The sequence below is a fragment of the Rhyacophila brunnea genome, unplaced genomic scaffold (assembly GCF_057557595.1).
Source record: "Rhyacophila brunnea isolate RB1 unplaced genomic scaffold, BYU_Rbru_1.0 scaffold_6, whole genome shotgun sequence".
In the NCBI taxonomy this organism is placed as follows: domain Eukaryota; kingdom Metazoa; phylum Arthropoda; class Insecta; order Trichoptera; family Rhyacophilidae; genus Rhyacophila; species Rhyacophila brunnea.
The window spans coordinates 38,806,329-38,826,750 of NW_028233276.1; the positions used below are offsets into that span (position 1 = coordinate 38,806,329).

Here is a 20,422-nt window from a genome sequence, read left to right on the forward strand (position 1 = left end):
ACCCAGATATTCATTGCATACATATTTTTCTATAATATAAAAATTGATAGAGTTATTTATAATTTTATAGAATATTGTAAACTTCATTAGAAGGCATCCAATAGATGCAAGGTTTGTATCCTGCTCAGTACATTTTTTTTTTTATCCTAATGGATATATCCGAAATGTTCCAAATCATGTAGGTACAATCAATAACGAATATTCAATTTTTAAAATTCGTGTACAAAATGTTGATAAAATTTAGGTTTTGTTTATTTCTCTTTAATTGTCTCATGAAAGTTGATTGATATTGACTAAAGTTAGCTCTATACAGAAAAATACCAAATTAATAGATATCCGACAAACGGAAAAATCAGTATAAAATATCGAATACCTAACAACATTCAATTATTAATGTGCAATGGAAGCATTAACTGGACGAATTTACAGTACCAAAACCTGTCACATTCAATTAATAGTTATGATAATAAATGATCGATAAAAATAACATCCAATGCGAAAATTTATTGCACGGCACTGTTTAGATTGCGGGTGGGGGCTAATAAGCGGTCAACCATTATTTGTTTGTAGGGTATATAACCGGATTCGCCAATGGAGAACGATGATGTTTTTTTTATGAATAGTATACAATAATAATTATACTATAAAGCTTTTATTGCTCACTTTCAGTAAAATTATATTGCAGTTATTTTAGAACTACGATGTACCTACATGTGTTTTCTATATTTATATTTACAATATTTTCAGTTAATTATGTTGTGTGAAAGTGAATACATATAAGTACATACATGACATGGAAAAATGTTTTAGAAAAATTCTGCGAGAGATCTCACAATTAGGCAACCCACGTACTAATCCTTCAGTTAATACCTATAATACGTTATATGCACGTTGTTGACATGTTGGCACCCGAAAGAATTATTGTATAACCTCAACCAGAACGCAGAAAATCGTACAGGAATTTGAATGGGTACTGAGGAAACCTTGCAACTGACAAATATGTGAACTCGGTGCATATTTTTATTTTCTATGCGAAAGTTGATCTTTCGGAAAGAATTTCTAAAAGAGCTTAAAAACCATTAGGTACTCAAGCGAAACCATTTGTTTTATAAAAGAAAAGCTAAAAAATACTTTTGACAATTTTTTTGTAAGAATTAAACTTTGATTCTATATTATTTTTATCCAGGAAAATACATAAAAAGTTCAACGTCTTTTCTCTATAAGCAATGTAAGCATTCTCTAAGCTCTTGCCTCTAAGTATTTTCAAATTCCGTCAATAATGGCTACCATCTTCATGATTATCAAGATTACTTGATTCAAAGATGGTCTCAGAATGTCTCCAAATTTAGTTTTGAGATCTTTGTACTTGTCAATCACTATTTATGTATTTATCTTTTATTTCAGAAAAAAAATCCTTTTACCTATTGTACTGAATACAAATAAAAGCAATAATCATTTACTTACTAATGTGATCAGTACTGTTATAGGTGTCACCGATATTTGATTTTGACTTATCTGATCGACTTATGTGCACACAAATCATTCAATCTTATCAACGTATTTTCCAAGTAAAATTTAACATGTCAATTTATTGCATCATTATTTTCGGAGTTAATAAAGTACGACGCTTATTCACAGGCCATTTTTTCTGTGTTTTATAAATTAAGTTTAAAATCATATTAAAATATTGTCAAAACCTTTGATATAATACATCATCTACGTTTATCGTAAATACACTGAGCTCCTCAACTTGAAATCATCATCCACTCACTCTCTGCGAAGTGAAAGGAGAGAAGAGGTTTTAATGTTGTGTAAATATTTTTACCGGTGTCTAAATCGGTCTAAAAATCTATCGCTCACTTTTCCGGAATCACAATATCACATGTCCGAGCCAGGGGGTATTGGGGGGTAGTCCCCGCTAGCCGTGGCATTGGAGGGCTAGTGACCCGCGGGCAGTCGCGATGGGACCTCAGCAGGGAGAGTGCGTCCCTCCGGGAGACTCTGCCGCCCCCTCCCAACTTCCTCCCACTGAACTGCAACTGCAGGTGTGTCTCACTGTCCCAATCGGGATGCATGCACGGGGACCCTTTCATTCGTTGTGGGACCTTTCCTGGTGAGTGAACATTCAAAGATTTTAGAGCATTTTTTCATGATTTGTATTAAGATATCATGTGTACCTGTGTTGGTTACATGTGCTCTAATTTATTTTTTGTGTCTACATACCAATAATACACAAACTATTATATTATAACTTATATTATTATGTCCCTAAAGGAAAATTTATTGCTATCCCAAATTACATATATATATATATATATTATATAATATCTATCAAGCATATAGATTCATGTTCAATAACCTTCTTAATCATTTTCTGGTGAGTTGTTAATGAATGTTTATGAATCGGGACAATTGATATCAATAACATTTTTGTGTGTAACTGAAAAAAGGAGATAAGTCTGAAATTTTGAAACATGTGAGGCTATAACGGATTAACCATAATACATATGCGAAAGTGTATGATTTGATTGACTGTAAATTTAGCACATTTTCTACAGAAACAGACATAAATTCCAATGACATTAATATGTCATTGATAAATTCACACAAAAATTTTACTAAAATTCAATATGATATACAATTTAATATATCATATAAAAAAGGCGTTAAAAGCTTTTAAGCTCATTTCACTTTTTCCACTTTCATAGAATAAATGCTACGCGGACAGATGTACAAGAATATTTAAAAACACTATCAATCACTGCGATGATGAAAAATAATTACAATGACAATAATTGTGTTGATAATTTTATTTATTCACAAATAATATTTAATAATATTATTATATGAATTAGAATATTTCTTTTATATTTTTTTATAATTCGTGTGCAAAACATATTGAATGAGTTACCCCAGTGAAGTTTTCTTTTTTATCTGTATAACAAAATAGTGGAATCAATAATATATAATAAATTCGTTTTCTTGTCCGAGGTAATCAATTTTACTCTCTAATCTAATTGAACTATTTTACAGGAATATTATATTCAGTTATCAAACTATCCATAGGTGGTAAAGGTACCTACTCAAAAATTATATTTGAAGTAAATGTTCTAAATGCAAAAGATCAACCTTTTAATGGAAAAGTCACTATCCCATGCCACTAGTTAAGTGATCGCTGATTTTTTTATTCTAATTATTTGTAGTTGAATTTATTTTATGTATTTATTTTTTATATAATAATTATCTACAATATTGTACCTATTTATATTCAATTGTAATCTATTGGTACAGTTTTGTATGCTTTCAAAAAATCAACTGGTCTAATTTGCAAATTAATATTTTATAAAGTCGTCAATGATGACTGACTTTGAATGGTAGGTATTTATGAGACATTTTTTATGGGGTTTGTTACAAAAACCTTGATACCAAGTACAAAATGATAATTATTTAGTCGTTTTGTGTTACTTACTTTCACGTGAAGTGAGCTTTCGAACATATAATTGCGAAAAATGGGTTAATGGATTCGAATAAAACATTCACAGATGTTCTTAAAACTATGTCAACATTGTCAACTAATATATTAACGATACAGTATTTACCCCATTTACCCCAAAAAATCTACAAAGCCCTTTAAGTTTTATTTCAAACGCGAATATATTTATCTTAATTTATACTATAGTGATGCACAACCCTCGGCTCTCCATACTGTTTATTGCGGCCCAATGTCTCAATGTCTCTGTGGAAAAATCCTTACATATTAATAACCTAGACAGGGATTCAGTACATTATGCTTAAATTATAAAAAAAATATATTACCTAACTCTAACTTATATTGGTTATTGTGCTAAAAGGTATATAATTGATCTATGCTATAGTAAAATAGTTATATTACGTTAGCAATTTTTTTATGCGTGGCGCATATTACGACGAATGTGTGTAATTGTGAATTAAAAAAATAAAAACCTAAAATTGTTCACTTCCCTGTCGTTTAAAATATGATGTATGTTTGATGACACCAGAAAGAATATAATATTGTAATATATGCGGCCCTCGTACAGTTTCACAATAAATCAGTCCTATTGCTTAAAAGGTTGGTAAGGTAAGGCAGCGTTGTGCATTTACAAATTAAGGGACTTTCTCTTAAAATAAAGATGAATTATCTTTATAATTTCGCCTTGTCTTATATTAAATCGGCAAATTCCGTATTATATTCGAAACTGTGGGATAACTGCTGAGCCTATTTCGGAATTTGATGAATAGCTTAAATTTAAATGAAAAGAATGGGTCCCAAGATGAGAACAAAAATAAATATTATAAAAAAATAAAATTAAAAACTATACAAGCAAAGTCAATAGTATTCTTAGAGTATGTATATTGTACCAACAAGCCATTTGTGCGTATACTATCTCCGTTTGATTTTTTAAATTTAATTATTTAATATTTTACAAGCAGCTGTTGCTAGATCTGTATCTTTAAGCGATGGTGCACACAGATCGCATCGAGCGGACGAAGTCCGCGTATGCAGTGTTTATTCATAACCATAATCACACGTCTCGTGCCGCGCATTACCCTTCACCTATGTAATAAGCGGCCCAAGCAGCACAAAACAATTATTTTTAAAGCGTCTCTCATAACAAAGCAATAAAAATATTATATTATTTCGGGGCTTGTAATAAATATTTACGACGGCATTATTCAACCAGCGATAAACTTGACACGCAATAAAATTAAACAATCATTCTCTGTTATTAAATAATTGCTTTTCGCCCGTCGATCGACGAGGCTTCGAGCAGCGTAATTTTGGTAGCCGTGTTCAATGAATGGACTCCATTGTATTTTCTTTCATTCGTATCGCCGAGAAGCGGTGATTCGCCAAAAAACGATGATTCATGCGGCGGGCGCCTATAATGCGTCGTGAAATCCAGTGGGCGCTGGCGTATTTGATTACGTTGTATTTTCGTTGATTTACGCGCCACTTGTAGAAATTTTGCGCGAGCGCCGCACTCGCTGCGTCAATGGGCTTTATGGCTAACACCTTCAATTTTGCACCATCAAAAAAACTAGTTAAAATAATAATAGAATATGACATTGCTCTTAATTTTCAGATTCTTAACTGACCGACATTCGGACACAATGACCATTATTGTTAGTCTTCATTAAGTTAGAAGTAATTTTGAATTTTTTGTGGGATGTTGTCATTACTACGCAAATTTTAATCACGTCTAGTTTGAAATGTAACGAGATGATATCACATATTAGAGCTTACAATCTAAACACGTCTTATGCATAATTTTACTCACAGTAGATGTTTCATGTAGTTACAAATAGTTAAATTACATTATAACAGTGTTTCTCAAACTTTCGACATTCTATAATTTTCGTAACACTAAGTACCCCTCGTCAAAAAAAATGTATATACTTTAATAATGATCAAAAAATATTTATTTTTACCTTTTTTAGTACATAAACAAAATAATATTTTACAAAAAATAAAATTTATTCATAATAAAATATAAATAAAACTCCCTGGTTGTTAACTTTAATCTGAGATGCGGTTACACATCCAAAAGCCTGTTCCCTTTTTTTTGACGTACTGTCTACAAATGCTGAAAAAGCAACTTCGCATAGATATGAAGTTGGAAAAGGCAAGATGTATGTCAGGATTTTCCCTGTTAAAACTGGATACACATGTTGCATTTGCAACCAGAATGGTGTTAAAGTACAGTCCTTATATTTATTTTTCAAGAATCCGTCTGAATTCCAACAATAATTGCTCGTCTTGCGCATGCGATAAACCTTCTAGCATGGATGTTGTATTAATACCCCAGGGGGTACGTGTATCACATTTTGGGAAACACTGCCTTAAAAAAATTGAATTAACTATTTAATAATAGAATTATCGGACCTCATAGACATAGTGAGTGGTTTTATAACAATTCTTTTTAAGTTTTACGGTTATTAGCCATTCGCCTACCACTAATCCATTGTACATTTTTATATACTACCTACAGTATGAATAAAAATATTTTAATGCATGAACTACATGAACTGTATAGCGCAAAATCGTGTACACGCAGAGAAAAAGTTGACAACCGCATAAAATATTATTATAAGTAGTTTCATATCGAAAAAACTTTATTCTTTCACTGATCAAAAAATACAATCTGATAAGATGGATAGATTATCAGCCAATAATACTATACTTCGGAATTATTATTTAATTGAAAAATCATGTAAAATTTATGTAAAACCGTTTATAACAGTGCACTCAAGTAAGTAAAAACAATGAACATAAAAAATGGTCACCATTGCGTACGTAATGAAATCAGAATGGCAATTGAGCGATCTTAATATTTGTGAAGTTCACTAACTTAATGATTCGCACTTTATGTGGTTGCAAAATAGTTTAACAGAAATATCGTATAAGACTCCTTCTATAGTCAAAATTCTTTGGTTGTTGCGCCAACGGCTTCATTTTAATTACTTTTTCCAGGAATTAATTTGCATAAAATTGGTGTACTTATATAGATTTTTACAACAGTGAACTGTGTTTATGCTACCAATTGACTGTATGCTTGCTTCCAGAAAATTACCATTGGTGTATTTCCTTTAGAAGTCGAATGATACCTAATATTAAACATTAATACAGAAAAAAAATATAAGCAACCTCAATTAATCATAAAAAGAAAGTTAGTGTGTAATATAAAAGAATTTGTAAACAGTTAAACCATTTTATTGCAGTCATTTTATATTTTATCCCCCTTGTTAAGTAGTCATTTCATAAATATCGTATTAATGACTGTATTCTTGCTTACAGAAAATTACCTTTGGTGTATTTCCTCTAGAATTCGAATGATAATATCGTTACTGTTCTGGAAGAAGATACTAATTCGAAAAAATTACATATTGAGTTAGTTATACCAAAATGTTCCTTATTTCAAACTTTACCGTCTGGAAACCTTCTTAATAAATAAACTGTCTTTATTTTAAAGTCATCCTTTTTACTATTACTTAATAAACTCACATGATAGACCATTTCAAACATTTTAACAACTTCAAAGTCAAATTACTCAAAACTAGTATTCTACAGTTAGTGTGTTCTGCCAGAACAGAACTTCAAATAATCATAAAAAGAAAGTCAGTAGGTAATATAAAAGAATTTTTAAATAGTTAGAACCATTTCATTGCAGTCGTTTTATATTTTATCCCCCTTGTTCAGCCATCGTAGTCATTTCATAAATATTGTATTGAGTACTGTTTGTATCATACAGTCGTGCATTCGTGTCATTTACTGCAACTGCCGTTAATGTATAATTTCGAACATTTTATCGATTTGAATAGCCAGTGGAGAGTAAAATTATATCTATACTACGTACGTTGAGTGTAGGTATGCATATTTTTTTAAAGTCGCGTAGCGCCTCTACGGTCGGCGTAGAGGTCAAAACGCTTACCTTATCAGTGATATGCTAATATAATTCAGATGGTATGAAATCGCTTCAGACCTGAAAATATATTTTGGTATATTTTCTATTTTTAACTAATCACTTTTTAAGTATTTTTCTACAATAACTATATTTTATTTGTAATATTGCATCGTACGTATGTTATATTTTTTTAATCTAAAATATATAAAAGATTTAAATTTAAAAACTATAGTTCTTGCCATCAATGCGTGTTCTGCAAATTACGAATGAATGAATGATTAATTTTTATTTTATGCATACCGATATTTTATTAATATTATTTTACATCATTCAACTGGAAGGTTTCGTTTGAAATATTTAACAATAATATTAATACTATTGACCGAAGGTACTGATGGAATTTGAATTTAAATTCTAATGGATTTAAGCTGTGTACTATTCCATTAGAGTATGGTTGAGTACTCAAATGGAATATGTAGTACAAAACTTAAATCCATTAGAATTTAACAATAAGTTGAATAATATAAAAATACTTATTTTCTACTATAAGATCCATTAGGTAGGTAGGTAGGTAGGTACTATTATTTGTATATACATTTCATTCAATAACTATATTGTAAAACATAAATATTTTATATCGATTCATGTGAATTAAGGTACCTACAAAAAATACGACACTAAGTGTTTGATTTATTTTACTTATGTATTACTTATATATATTATTGTATGATTTAATGATTTTTCATTAAAATATTATGAGCGATTCCAGAACGATTTAAGAGTGATTAATTTGTCTTAAATTTGAATTAAAGACATAATTTTTGTTTGTATTGAAGTTTGTTTTCTTACATTAAAATATTTACAATATTTAAGTGATTGATTATCTAAATAATAATAATAATAGTAATTTAAAATTGTGTACAACACTAATGCGAGAGACAGTGGTAAAGGATACTCAGAGCACATGTCTTAAGATTATTATAAAATGAATCTGCAATACAGAATAACTTGCATATAATATAAATGTTATATAATATAAATGTTAAAATTAGTAATCTTATTTATTATCTTCAAATTTATGTGAAAATACTACATCTTCGAAGAAGAAGATTTCCTTCAACATCTAGAGTACAAATGTATATTGAGCGGCTTAAGCGTCGGTCTATAACGTCGTGGGTCCCAGGTTCGATTCCTGAGTCAGGCAAGTACACATTGTTCTTCAATTTGTGTATGAGTCAGAGTATGGACCTAATAGGTTGAGCAAGTGGCTGACATCCATTTATCGTAAAAACAAAATCTGTTAATACAAACCTCCACTCTGTGGAGACCCATATGATCTTACGAAGATCGGACATGGTCGAAAAAAAATGTTGCAATAATTATTGTAATAGTACACTCAATTAAAAAGTTATTTCTCTGTGGTTTGAGATGTTCAAAGCTTTTCTGAAAAATAAAGCTTATATCCTATAAGACTTCAAATAGTATTATACATCTCGTATAATATTATAATGAAGATTTTTTCTAAAGAATGCTGTAATCCGAATAAAACGGCCAGTTTATTTTGTTGTAATGGCTAATGCTATGAAATTAATAAGTTACACAGCAAGCAGGCAAAAGACGTTGCGTGTGGAAAACGCCTCGTATATTTTCTTGAGGTCAAAACCGCTGGCTTACTTTTTCCGGTTTGCCAAGGGAACTTCCTGTTTCCAAAATGGCGAAGTTGAAAGCCTCCAATAGTGACCACGACGTGCGTCACACTCGCGAATAGTCAGGGGTGAAAAATTTGCTAGAATTCACTTACTTTCATTTAGCGTTACGGTCGATAGATTGAGTCATTATGTTCTAAGGTTAATTAATACAATTTAAAGGTTTCAAGGCGTTGAATAAAATCTTTTCTAGAAGACGTAGCTTAAATATCTGAAAACTTTAAACACACTATATTTAGTACTCATTCCATATAATTGTGTGGAATAAGTATTACATATTGTGTTTTATTTGAATTCATAATTCAATCAGTGTTGCCAATGGCAAAAAATTGCCAGATAATGGTATGTAAGAATATAAATTAAGTTAATTGACAGAAAAAAAACCCAAATTTTCATATATAAAAAAAATATATTGTATTGAAAATGTTTATAATTTTGAACATTGTTTTGCGAGAACAAGGTATATTTATTTAACGAGAGTGATTGTTTTGCAACTAATAAATACCTGTTATACAATCAAAAAATAATAAGTTACCTAATTTTGTTATCACCTAAATATTGTATGTTAGATTAAATTTACAGATAGGGATTCTTGGACGGGCTGCGTTGTGTTCATACGCTCCAACTAAGGGGCTGATATAGTCTAAGAAAACATTAAATTTATTGGTAATAAATGTTAACAATTGACAATTAAGACGATTAAAGAAAAAACTATCCGTAACTGTAAAATATTGTCAAATAGTCATTGTAGTTATTGATTGGTATATTTTTATATTATAATCAATGACATTTGACACATTTGTTTAGTTTGATTAGTTGCAAAAAACACCACCGGAGCGCGATCATCTATTTTGACCATAGATAATATAATATGTACATTTTGACCAATGCATGAGCATTTGATACATTTAGTTTAGTTGCAAAAAAATACCACCGTAGCGCTACTATCTAATTTGTCCAATACATGAACTAGGCAGAAAAATTACTGCCGAATTCACGCACTCTCCATATATTTTGTCTAATTCATGAATAAGGCAACGGGCTTGCATTTTTCATGATTTAGGCAAAATTTTGCCCATTTCATGTAATATTCAATTTCGCACATTCGGCGTAACATATACATTATAATACAAAACTGTGGTTTATAACTGCTCGTAAAAGGACATATCGTATTAATCATTGTACATCGATTGACAGCCAAAAAGCATATATTATGTACTTATTTAGAATTCAGCAGATTCCTGTGTGGCTATTTCGTATCTCTTGGGTACCATTGGAATTTTTCAATGAATATTGGACCGAGTAATATGCCCGAATGCCCAAGCTGACCTACGTTACGTAGTAAGTAGTAAAAGTAATACGAGGGTGGGTCAATAAGTCCTTAGAAAAGCCGACAGGTGGCGCGACTAGTACTGTAAGCGGTTTGTTTTCATGCAGCGGCACTACCGATTCAGTATGCTGCGAAGTTTCAATCAGATTGGTCGGGTTGTTGTGTGTTTCTCGTACATTTAAAAAAAAAATTTGCTTGTGGAAAATGGAAAAATGGAAAATGGAGAAAATTTAGTTTAGAGCTGTTATTAAACATTTTAATATAAAAGGGTTAACAGCAAAGGAAATAAAAAATGAGTTGGATTTAGTTCACGGCATATCTGCTACTTCACTTGCAACTATTTATAACTGGTTAAATGAATTTAAACGTGGTCGTACATCAACAAAGGATGAACCACGCTCAGGACGTCCTGTAGAGGTGACTACACCAGAAATGATCAATAAAATCCACGATATGGTGTTAAGTGACCGAAGATTAAAGTTGAGTGAGATAATTGAGGTTACAGGGATCTCAAAAGGTAGCGTCATTTCTATTTTACATGACAAATTGGGCATGAAAAAAATTTCTGCAAGATGGGTGCCGCGTTTGCTCACAGTCGACAATAAACGCAATAGGGTGGTGGCCTCTAAAGCCCTGTTGTCGCTCATGCAACGCAATCCGGATGAATTTTTTCGTCGCTTTGTGACTGTAGATGAAACATGGATACACCACTATACTCCCGAGACGAAAGAACAGTCAAAGCAGTGGATTGCGAAAGGCGAACCATGTCCAAAGAAAGCGAAAACCGTAAAATCAGCTGGTAAGGTTATGGCTACTGTATTTTGGGATGCACGTGGAATTATTTTCGTTGACTATTTGGAAAAAGGAAAAACAATAACAGGGGATTATTATGCATCTTTATTGGACCAGCTAAAAAACAAAATTGAAGAAAAACGGCCTCATTTAAACAGGAAAAAAATCCTGTTTTATCAGGACAATGCCCGTGTTCACACATGTTTACGATCAATGGCTAAAATTGAAGAATTGAAGTTCGAATTGGTCCACCACCCACCGTATTCGCCAGATTTAGCCCCCAGTGACTTTTTCCTTTTCCCAAACTTAAAAAAATGGCTAAGTGGACAACGTTTTTTTTCAAATGAAGAAGTCATCGATCGGACAAATGCTTATTTTGAGGACCTTCCGAAAACTTATTTTTCTGACGGTTTAAAAAAATTGAGAAACGTCTAACCAAGTGTATTGAGCTCCAAGGGGATTATGTTGAGAAATAAAAAAAAATACAAAAATAAAAACTGTTTTAATGCTTTTTTCTAAGGAATTATTGACCCACCCTCGTATATTAATAATTAATAATTTCAATTATTGAACTAGCTTTTATGTGGTAGAACTGCATTCTAATCAGCGCTCGAAATGGAAAATTTTACGAACCGGAGCGCTTGATAATTTTACGAAAATATTAACATAATTAGGTATTTAATTTTATATGTATTTTATAAAAATAAGTGTGTTCGATTTTTGTTATATAACCTATCTAGCTCAGACGATCAAATAATTTGTTCCATGAGACGGAGCGATAGTTTTGGGGATTTTATGAACCGGAACGGCTCTCCGGTGCGCTCCGGTCCATTTCGAGCATTGATTCTAATATTTTTGAAACAATGTAGTGTAATGGAAAATAGGAATAAGTCAAAACAACAGTGAACTGAGATAATATGTATAGTAACTACCATGTAATATTTAGTAACAAAAAATAAGGAGATGTCAGAGTCAGTAATATTTATCTGCTTTCAAACAATACTCTATTAACTTATCACCGAATAACTTAAAACAAATGTTAAAAAAATATATGATCTACTTAATGTTTTTGACGTGTTTTATTTTCCTTTTTAAAACAACAGAATTTACACCAATTTAATAACATAAGTGATGACGTATTGCAAAAAAAAACGAAAATAATAAATCATATTATATATTTTCATAAAAGCTATTATGCTAACATATTTCGCCTTGAGCAAAATTTACGTATTTTTTTCATATTACTTACACTTTTCTCATCCCTTTTCTTTCCTACCCATTGCAGCACTTTGCTTATTGGCTGTAGGGAATCACCCGAGAGTTAATCTATCGTATACGAGACTCATCCTTCCTGTAAATATTTGATGAGCTGTGTTCCAAACAAACTTTCACCTTGGATGTTTTTCTAACACACACATAATATACGTTGTTTACTACAGATTCTCTATATAGTTAATTAATTGCTGTTATTTATAGAAAAGGTACCTATTAGCAATATATATATATGCTAGATTTGTATGTTTTGAGAAAATTTTAATTGATTGATATTAAGAAGGCGAGTTTATTTATAATCTTGAGTGAGACAAGATCACCTCAAATTCATTCAGATTCAGACGTACAATATGTGTACAGCATATAAGTATGGTGTAGATGCAGGGTTATGTTTAATAATTTTAGTAAAAACTAGATATACACCATCATCATTGATATATTTAGTTAAATATATCAATGGTTGTAATATCTACTAGTAGTTTTAATACGTAATAGAATTCAATAAACTATTTTATTATTCAACGAATAATTCACAAGATTTTATACAATACATATTAGAAAAAATCTTTTTGAAAAAAATACTACCCCCAGCGGGAATTGATTACGCATCCACTAGATTCACGCCAATGTACTTTAACAATTGAGCCATGTGCATCCTATAGATTTACGACGAAATTAACTAGTAGTTTTTACGACTTGAAATGATCAATAAAATGCGTTAGTTTTTGGCGATCGGTTTTTGTGACTTAAATCAAGCTATGATTTCATTCATTAGGTACCTTATAACCGACGTTAGACATTTTCTATATTTTAATTTTATTGTAGGTACTTGCACTTGCTAATAATGTAATAAGTATTTTTTTATATTTAACGATTAATAATTTATAAAATTTAGGAATGTTACAATCTTTTATTCAATTTCTGATATACACCCTAACAGACAATAATTGCTATGTATCCATTGTGCCACGGATGAAAAAATGTAATTTCCACGGAATCTAGTACTTACTAGAATTCCTGCCTTAATTTAATGTCCTTTAGAATGTTCCACCCATAAACGATGCATGATCTATCTATCCACACTGGATATCACGACCAGGAGGCTTAGAAAATAACAATTTACTATTTTTTTTAAATAAATGATTTATTGCCTATTCTTTGGAGTCTTGGATAAGATATTTCAATGATGTTTCTAGCAATCTTTTGAAAATTCTCATAAAACCCCTGGTACAGCTCGCGGACATGGTTAGAAATCATTGATCTTCTTAACTATCACCGACTGTCAAACGAGCGTAATACTTAATACTGTTTTAATTAATTCACAAAAGCCCAGCAATAATAAATAAAATCCATGTCTCGCCAAAAAACCTGTAAACGCATTTTGCATTGCACCTAAAAATTGCATGTTGCAACATAAAACTAATTAAATGACGGACCTTTCAATGTCTGGCAATGAATCACGTTCAATGAACCTCGAAATAAGTCTTTTAATATACCCAGTTGGCCATAGTTATCTTTCAATCTTGAATTTTAAATAAAGCACAAATTACTAAATTGGTTGGAAACATGCCCGCTTGTAGGCTATCTGTACTGTAACTACAGGTCAAAATAATATCCACTGAGTTCAAAGCCACCGAATATTATTGTACCTTACCGAAAATTTGAATAAGGAACAACAGTAATTACTAATTTATAAATCAATGCTGGAAATTATTTCATTTTAGCGAATTCGATAAGACTAGGTATACCTATTGGCCAGATTTTTTAAGATGGGTACTTATTGGTATTTTTAACAATATTTACAATTAATAATCTCAGTAATGGTAACTTATTTCAAATAATCTTTTATATAATATGTACCTAATATTAAGACAATATGTTTTTGTAATAATTAAATAAAAAAGCAGAGAGCATAATAATTAATATGAGCCTTCACAGAGTGGAGCTTGTCTTAACATACTTTTTTTTACGAAGAATAGTATTGTTCGCTATTCACCCAAACCATTGTATAAGTATTCATTGTTTAACATCTATATCGATCAGCGTTGGTTTAAAATCTATGGTATGTATGAAGATAATTCGTAATTTAATAAAAATAAAAAATGTTATGTACATAAAGTAATAAGTAACAAGCACAGAACCGAATTCCGATAGGCTATACCCCAAATAGAATACATTTTGAAGCAGGTTTTTGAATGTGTGAGTGTCCTACGAAAACAAAACACATATTATAAACGTGAAAAAGTGCGTGTTGCAACCTTCAAATATACCAATATTGAATGAGCGTCAGTGCATAAGCCGAGAGCAGTTGTCAGAACGAAGGATAAGTTTAGAATGACGCATTCTTGAGAATTGTTTAAGTTTATCCCATATTCTTCCACACTCGAGATCGGTTGGCTGTTACTTCACACCCGTTAGGTATTTCAGTTCCCATTAATTTTGTGTCCCCTGGTAACAAGTTTTGCAGAGAAAAAGAAACTATTTATGTATTTATAGCGTAGTACCTAAGTATTGTTTTAATTTCAGCACCGCATTTATTAATTTTTAATTAAAATAAAAGAACCCATGGTAATAGTCTTTTGATATGTCTGTCTCTATAGTGATAAGTAGTCTGTTCGCTGTTGTTTTTTTCAATGTGTGTTCGATGCAGTGCCGCAATTCCTCTCAATAATTCTGTAAATATATAACCTCATTACTGTGGTGGTTCATACGCTTTGCTTTGGAGCAGAAATGGTATTTTAGTAATTTAAAAATAAATAAATTATGATCTGACTAAGACTAGGTGATCGAGTGCCGGATTTTACAGAATTTAAGAAAATATTCAATTGTTCACATTGAACGTTCATCATGAACGTGAAGATTTCTTTGTAGCCGAATAATTTCACACAAACATAATATTTAATTATTTATATATTTTTAATAGGGAGGTTATTATACATAACGAATAAATCATTTTATTTAAAAATTGGCACAGTCTTTATGCCTTCCCGCACGTAATGTCCACAAGTGTTATTTTTCGTTTTCATATCGATCTAGCGGTCAGCGCTCTTTAACAAAGGCTTAAGCAGGGATATCCAACCTTTTTATGGGCACATTTACTATTATTAATTTATAAGAGTATTTATAAAAAAACTTTCAGTCATGAAGAGGTATCTATCAAAAATATACGAATTGCTCAATAAACAATGAAAATATATTTAAAAGTAAATGTGTTTAATATAGGATTTAAAATATTAAATGTTATGTAAAATTTGTAGTCAATGAATAGTTCCGTTGCCGTACCAAGTTCAGGAGTATTTACTAGACTAATTTATAACAGTGATAACCGTGATAACGGTGATAACCGGAATAGCTATGGACTAAATTGTGAAATGTAATAAAAAAATCAGTTTATTAAATGTGGTACTGTTCGGTTAAACGGAATACAGCGGAAAACACATTTTGAAAATAGCCGATAAACTGGATTATTTGTTAGGTTAACCTAACTAAACCTAACCTGACCTAACCTAACCCAACCTAAACTAACCCAAACTAACAAATAATCCGGTTTATCGGCTATTTTCAAAATGCGTTTTCTGCTGTATTCCGTATAACCGAACAGTACCTTAATTGTTTCTGTTCGTAGGTTAATAGGTTATTCAATTAAAAATTCAAATTAATTTAGATCAAAAATTTTATTAGTCCCAGTGGGTCTATTCTATGCTTATCGACCGCTAAAGTGAAAAAGTGAAAAATATTATCAAACTTAGGGTAGGTTTATATCAAAATATTAGCACTTATTGTAACAATTACACGAAGCCGGTTTTTATTGTTGCAATAAGTGCTATATTTTAACAGCACCTATCTTGCTGCTGTTAAAATATCGCACTTATTGCAACAATAAAAACCGGCTTCGTGTAATTGTTACAATAAGTGCTAATATTTTGATACAAACCTACCCTAAGTTTGATACTATTTATCAATTTAGTGTTCGATAAGTATAGAATAGACCCACAGGTAGACATAAATTATATTTAGTAACACTATTTTGATTGATGATTTTGTTTATACGAAGATTTATAATGGTACTACATATTATTTCTGATCATGAACTTAACGCAGTGAGAGTTATGAAATGAATGGTATTGTTTCTGAGATTTAATGTTTTTTTAATCAGCCGTTGTTTTTAAATAAAATTTGAAAAATGTATTCTTTGACAAAAAGAATGTAAAAAAAGCACTGTCGATATACGGAGAATTCTATAATTTTAATTCAGAAATCTCTGGATCAAGACAATGAGGAGATAGTATATCTAAGCATGACATGTACAGTTAATTAATAGTGCATATGTTACACCGAATGTGCGAAATTGACTATTACATGAAATGGGCAAAATTTTGCCTAAATCATGAAAAATGCAAGCCCGTTGCCTTATTCGTGAATTAGACAAAATATCTGGCGAGTGCGTGAATTCGGCAGTAATTTTTCTGCCTAGTTCATGTATTGGATAAATTAGATAGCAACTAAACTAAATGTGTGAAATGCTCATGCATTGGTCAAAATATACGTATATTATCTATGGTCAAAATAGACGGTCGCGCTCCGGTGGTGATTTTTGCAACTAATCAAACTAACCAAATGTGTCAAATGTCATTGATTATAATATAAAAATATACCAATCAATAACTACAATGACGTTCATATCCATTTACTATGCGCAAAAAAATCTATAACTTATAATATGATAACAGAAGGATTTTATTGAAAGGTATTTTCGCGATTTGATTCGTGCTTGGGTATCAATCGTGCAATGGTCGATTGTGATAGCTTGTTGACACTTGTTAGCTAACCTCAAAATGGACATTCAGTTGAATAATTCAGAATTACAAAACCAAACCTAACCTAATAATAATAATATTATCTTATGTCCAATTATAACTAATAAAACCATCCGTATTAAATTTACTTTTTCTACTGTCATGTTGACAGTTTAATAATTCCATACCCTGGTGAATTCATGTACTTACTTGGCAGAAAATTTACCCAATTCATGAATAAGGCAACAGGCTTGACTATTACATGAATTAGCCAAAATTTTGCCCATTTCATGTAATAGTCAATTTCGCACATTCGGCGTAACACATACAATACTTTTTAAGGTAGTAAATAATATTGGTATAGGGATTAATTATAATAACTATTTATTAGCTTACATGAAAAAAATATATATTGACAAATAATTGGCCCGCTAGCCATTGGTTTCGAAAATGGGACTAAGAACACAACCTACCAACACACGTGCGATGCAAGTATAAACAAGTAGCCCAGCTAGCCTTTCCGTGTCGCAGCTTTGAATATTATTAGTGCATAGACTTTTACACGTGGTCCTGGGGGAAAATATAGAAGCTTTTAAAGCTCCCTACAAACTTACGTGTTTGACCAGCGTCCATTGGGACAAACTATCGACCGTCTGGAATGCGGCTGAATTTTCCCGTTTCATAACTATTTTACGAATAAAAATACTTTAACGAACCATTGACATACTTATTTTATATCTACCTACATAGATAGTTTCTTCTTTGAGTTTTGAGATGACTACACAGTTTTGAGTATCGTGTGGTCAATTCAAATTAATGAAATATTGATAGTATTTGATGGTTAATATAATTATATTCTTAGTATTCACTGTAATCTGGGAAAAAAATAATCATCACCATGACGTTACAAAACAGTACATACTTGTATAGTGACACTTTGTTTCACCAAAAGTAATCATCTGATAATATAAATCGAAATATCTACTTTATAATTGTTACCAATTCTAATTTACAGACAATTAAAAGAGTTATTTTTCAGATTCTATAATAACATTTTCACTAATTTAGCGACCTTTATCATATAGGGTATTTATGTCTGCGTAATTATTCGTTGTTTTTATGGTCTTTCGGCGTTACGCCTAACATGCATATTTTTATAAGATAGCAATAGTCAAACTACGTATATATATACCTTGATTTTCCCTCCACCATCCGCGATGTTTCAACACTCGTTATGCGTGTGTATACAATAGGGTGTAGCGTAACAAACGATAGACACCCTTTGTTGTTCTGTTCAGTGGCAACTTATAAAGAGCTTTCTTGACGTGCGCTGGAGCGTGTGTAATACATTTTCAGAGTACCTTCTAGGTTACTGTAAAACGTCGAAAACATTTTGAAAGCTGATACATTTTTCCTCGTATGGCTGGCCGGTCCAACTGAGGTCCATGCTCATCTCTTTCAACTAACATATGGGGACACATCAACATTCTGCAATTCGCAAGTAGGATATTCTATATGATCAAGTTGGCATGGCTTGGAGACAAAACCAGCATGTCCGGTTAAAAACTGGGAAGGAGTCAATCTGATTATTTCCATGCACCACTTAATATTTTAGTTAACTTAAGTTACAACTAAATAATTAGTCTGTACTAACTACGCTAAACCCTGACTTCACTCGTAAAATATTAATAAAAGTAATAATTTTCAGTAGGTGTACAATTTGTTGAGTTAAAATATTTTTTCAATACAAAATTTTTAATTTCACAGTAGGCAGTTGATTTGCTAGCCAGAACGCCTCTGGATATCATTGAATTCGTGTGCTCGCACATTGCCATGGCAACAGACCGTAAACAGACTGGTTTTTAGTACAGTTTTTGATTTTTTCAGGTGATTGTTTCACATTTCACGGCAAAGGTTTACTGCTATAATTATTATACAACACGCGCCATGACATATCGAGAAGACGGGCTGTGATGTCATAGGTGTATTCAATTTTTTTTCCATGCCTCTCTAGAATGGTTGAGTCTACACTCATCAGGCTTTTAAGGGGTTCAAACAAATAAACCACTCTGCATGATTGATTTTTAAATGTGATAATTTTTATTTTACGGTATATAGGTACCTATTAGAATTTTTGTAATATAGATTTTCTGATGACAGATGGTTTCTGGCTTGGCTAGTCTATATGACACTCTTTAACAGGAGATGATATTTAAAGATTTTGCATTTTAAATGGAATTAGTACTTATATTATATAAATCATTAACCAGGGACGCGTCAATCTTGGATGGTAACTGATAATGGTCATAACTAGCGCAATAAATATAATTAAATGTATCGGACTAAATGTCTTTGTAATTATTTTTTGTACTTATACTCTAAAAATAAAATCGATTATTAGGAGTACCTACATAATTATGCAGCGCTCGAAATAGAAAAGTTTACGAACCGGAGCGATCGGCAATTTTCTGAAGATATTAGTCTTACATAATTATCAAATTTTATGTGTATTTTACAAAAACAAGTGTGTTAGATTTTCTATTATATGGCCTATCTAGCTCAGACGATCAAAGTATTTTTTTTCCACGAGACGGAGCGATAGTTTTACCGATTGGCTTAGGTCCATTTTGAGCCCTGTACCTATGTAATTGATAGTATATAATATATAACTATAATATCCAATATAATATAATTTAATGTTAAAATTCAATAGGGATGTGTAAAATAATATAGGTAATAATATTACAGTCAAGCCAAGTGGGAAAATTGTAAATAAAAATAGCGATTTGTAATTACGTAACATACCTATTGGCAAGTCAATAAAAATGTCTCATTTCTTTCTTATACATATAATTTCTGAAAAATTGTATTTTAATAATAAATAACATTTTAAAAAACTTTCAGAGATAATACCTATGAAAATATAATCTGCCGTTTTTTTATCCAAAGCCCTCACTTATACTTTTTGAGTAGGTACCTACAATAATATACAATCGATATCGTACCTTCAACCAGTCATCGCCCCAGTTCTAACTTGTTGGAATTGCGATTTATATGTTTTGGGTTAATCGACTCTGAAGATCGAACCCAAATAATAAATGC

At 31.2% G+C, this 20,422-nt stretch overlaps 1 protein-coding gene across 1 annotated transcript in view; it reads left to right on the forward strand.

Moving 5' to 3' along the window:
- Nucleotides 1–1,954: 1,954 nt before the first annotated feature.
- kat-60L1 (katanin p60 ATPase-containing subunit A-like 1) overlaps nt 1,955–20,422 on the forward strand; it is a 29,054-nt gene continuing 10,586 nt past the window's right edge. Inside the window, exon 1 of the mRNA XM_085957274.1 lies at nt 1,955–2,113. Within this exon, the coding sequence (XP_085813400.1) occupies nt 1,962–2,113 (152 nt within the window). The 5' untranslated portion in view covers nt 1,955–1,961. The remainder of the gene's footprint in view (nt 2,114–20,422) is intronic.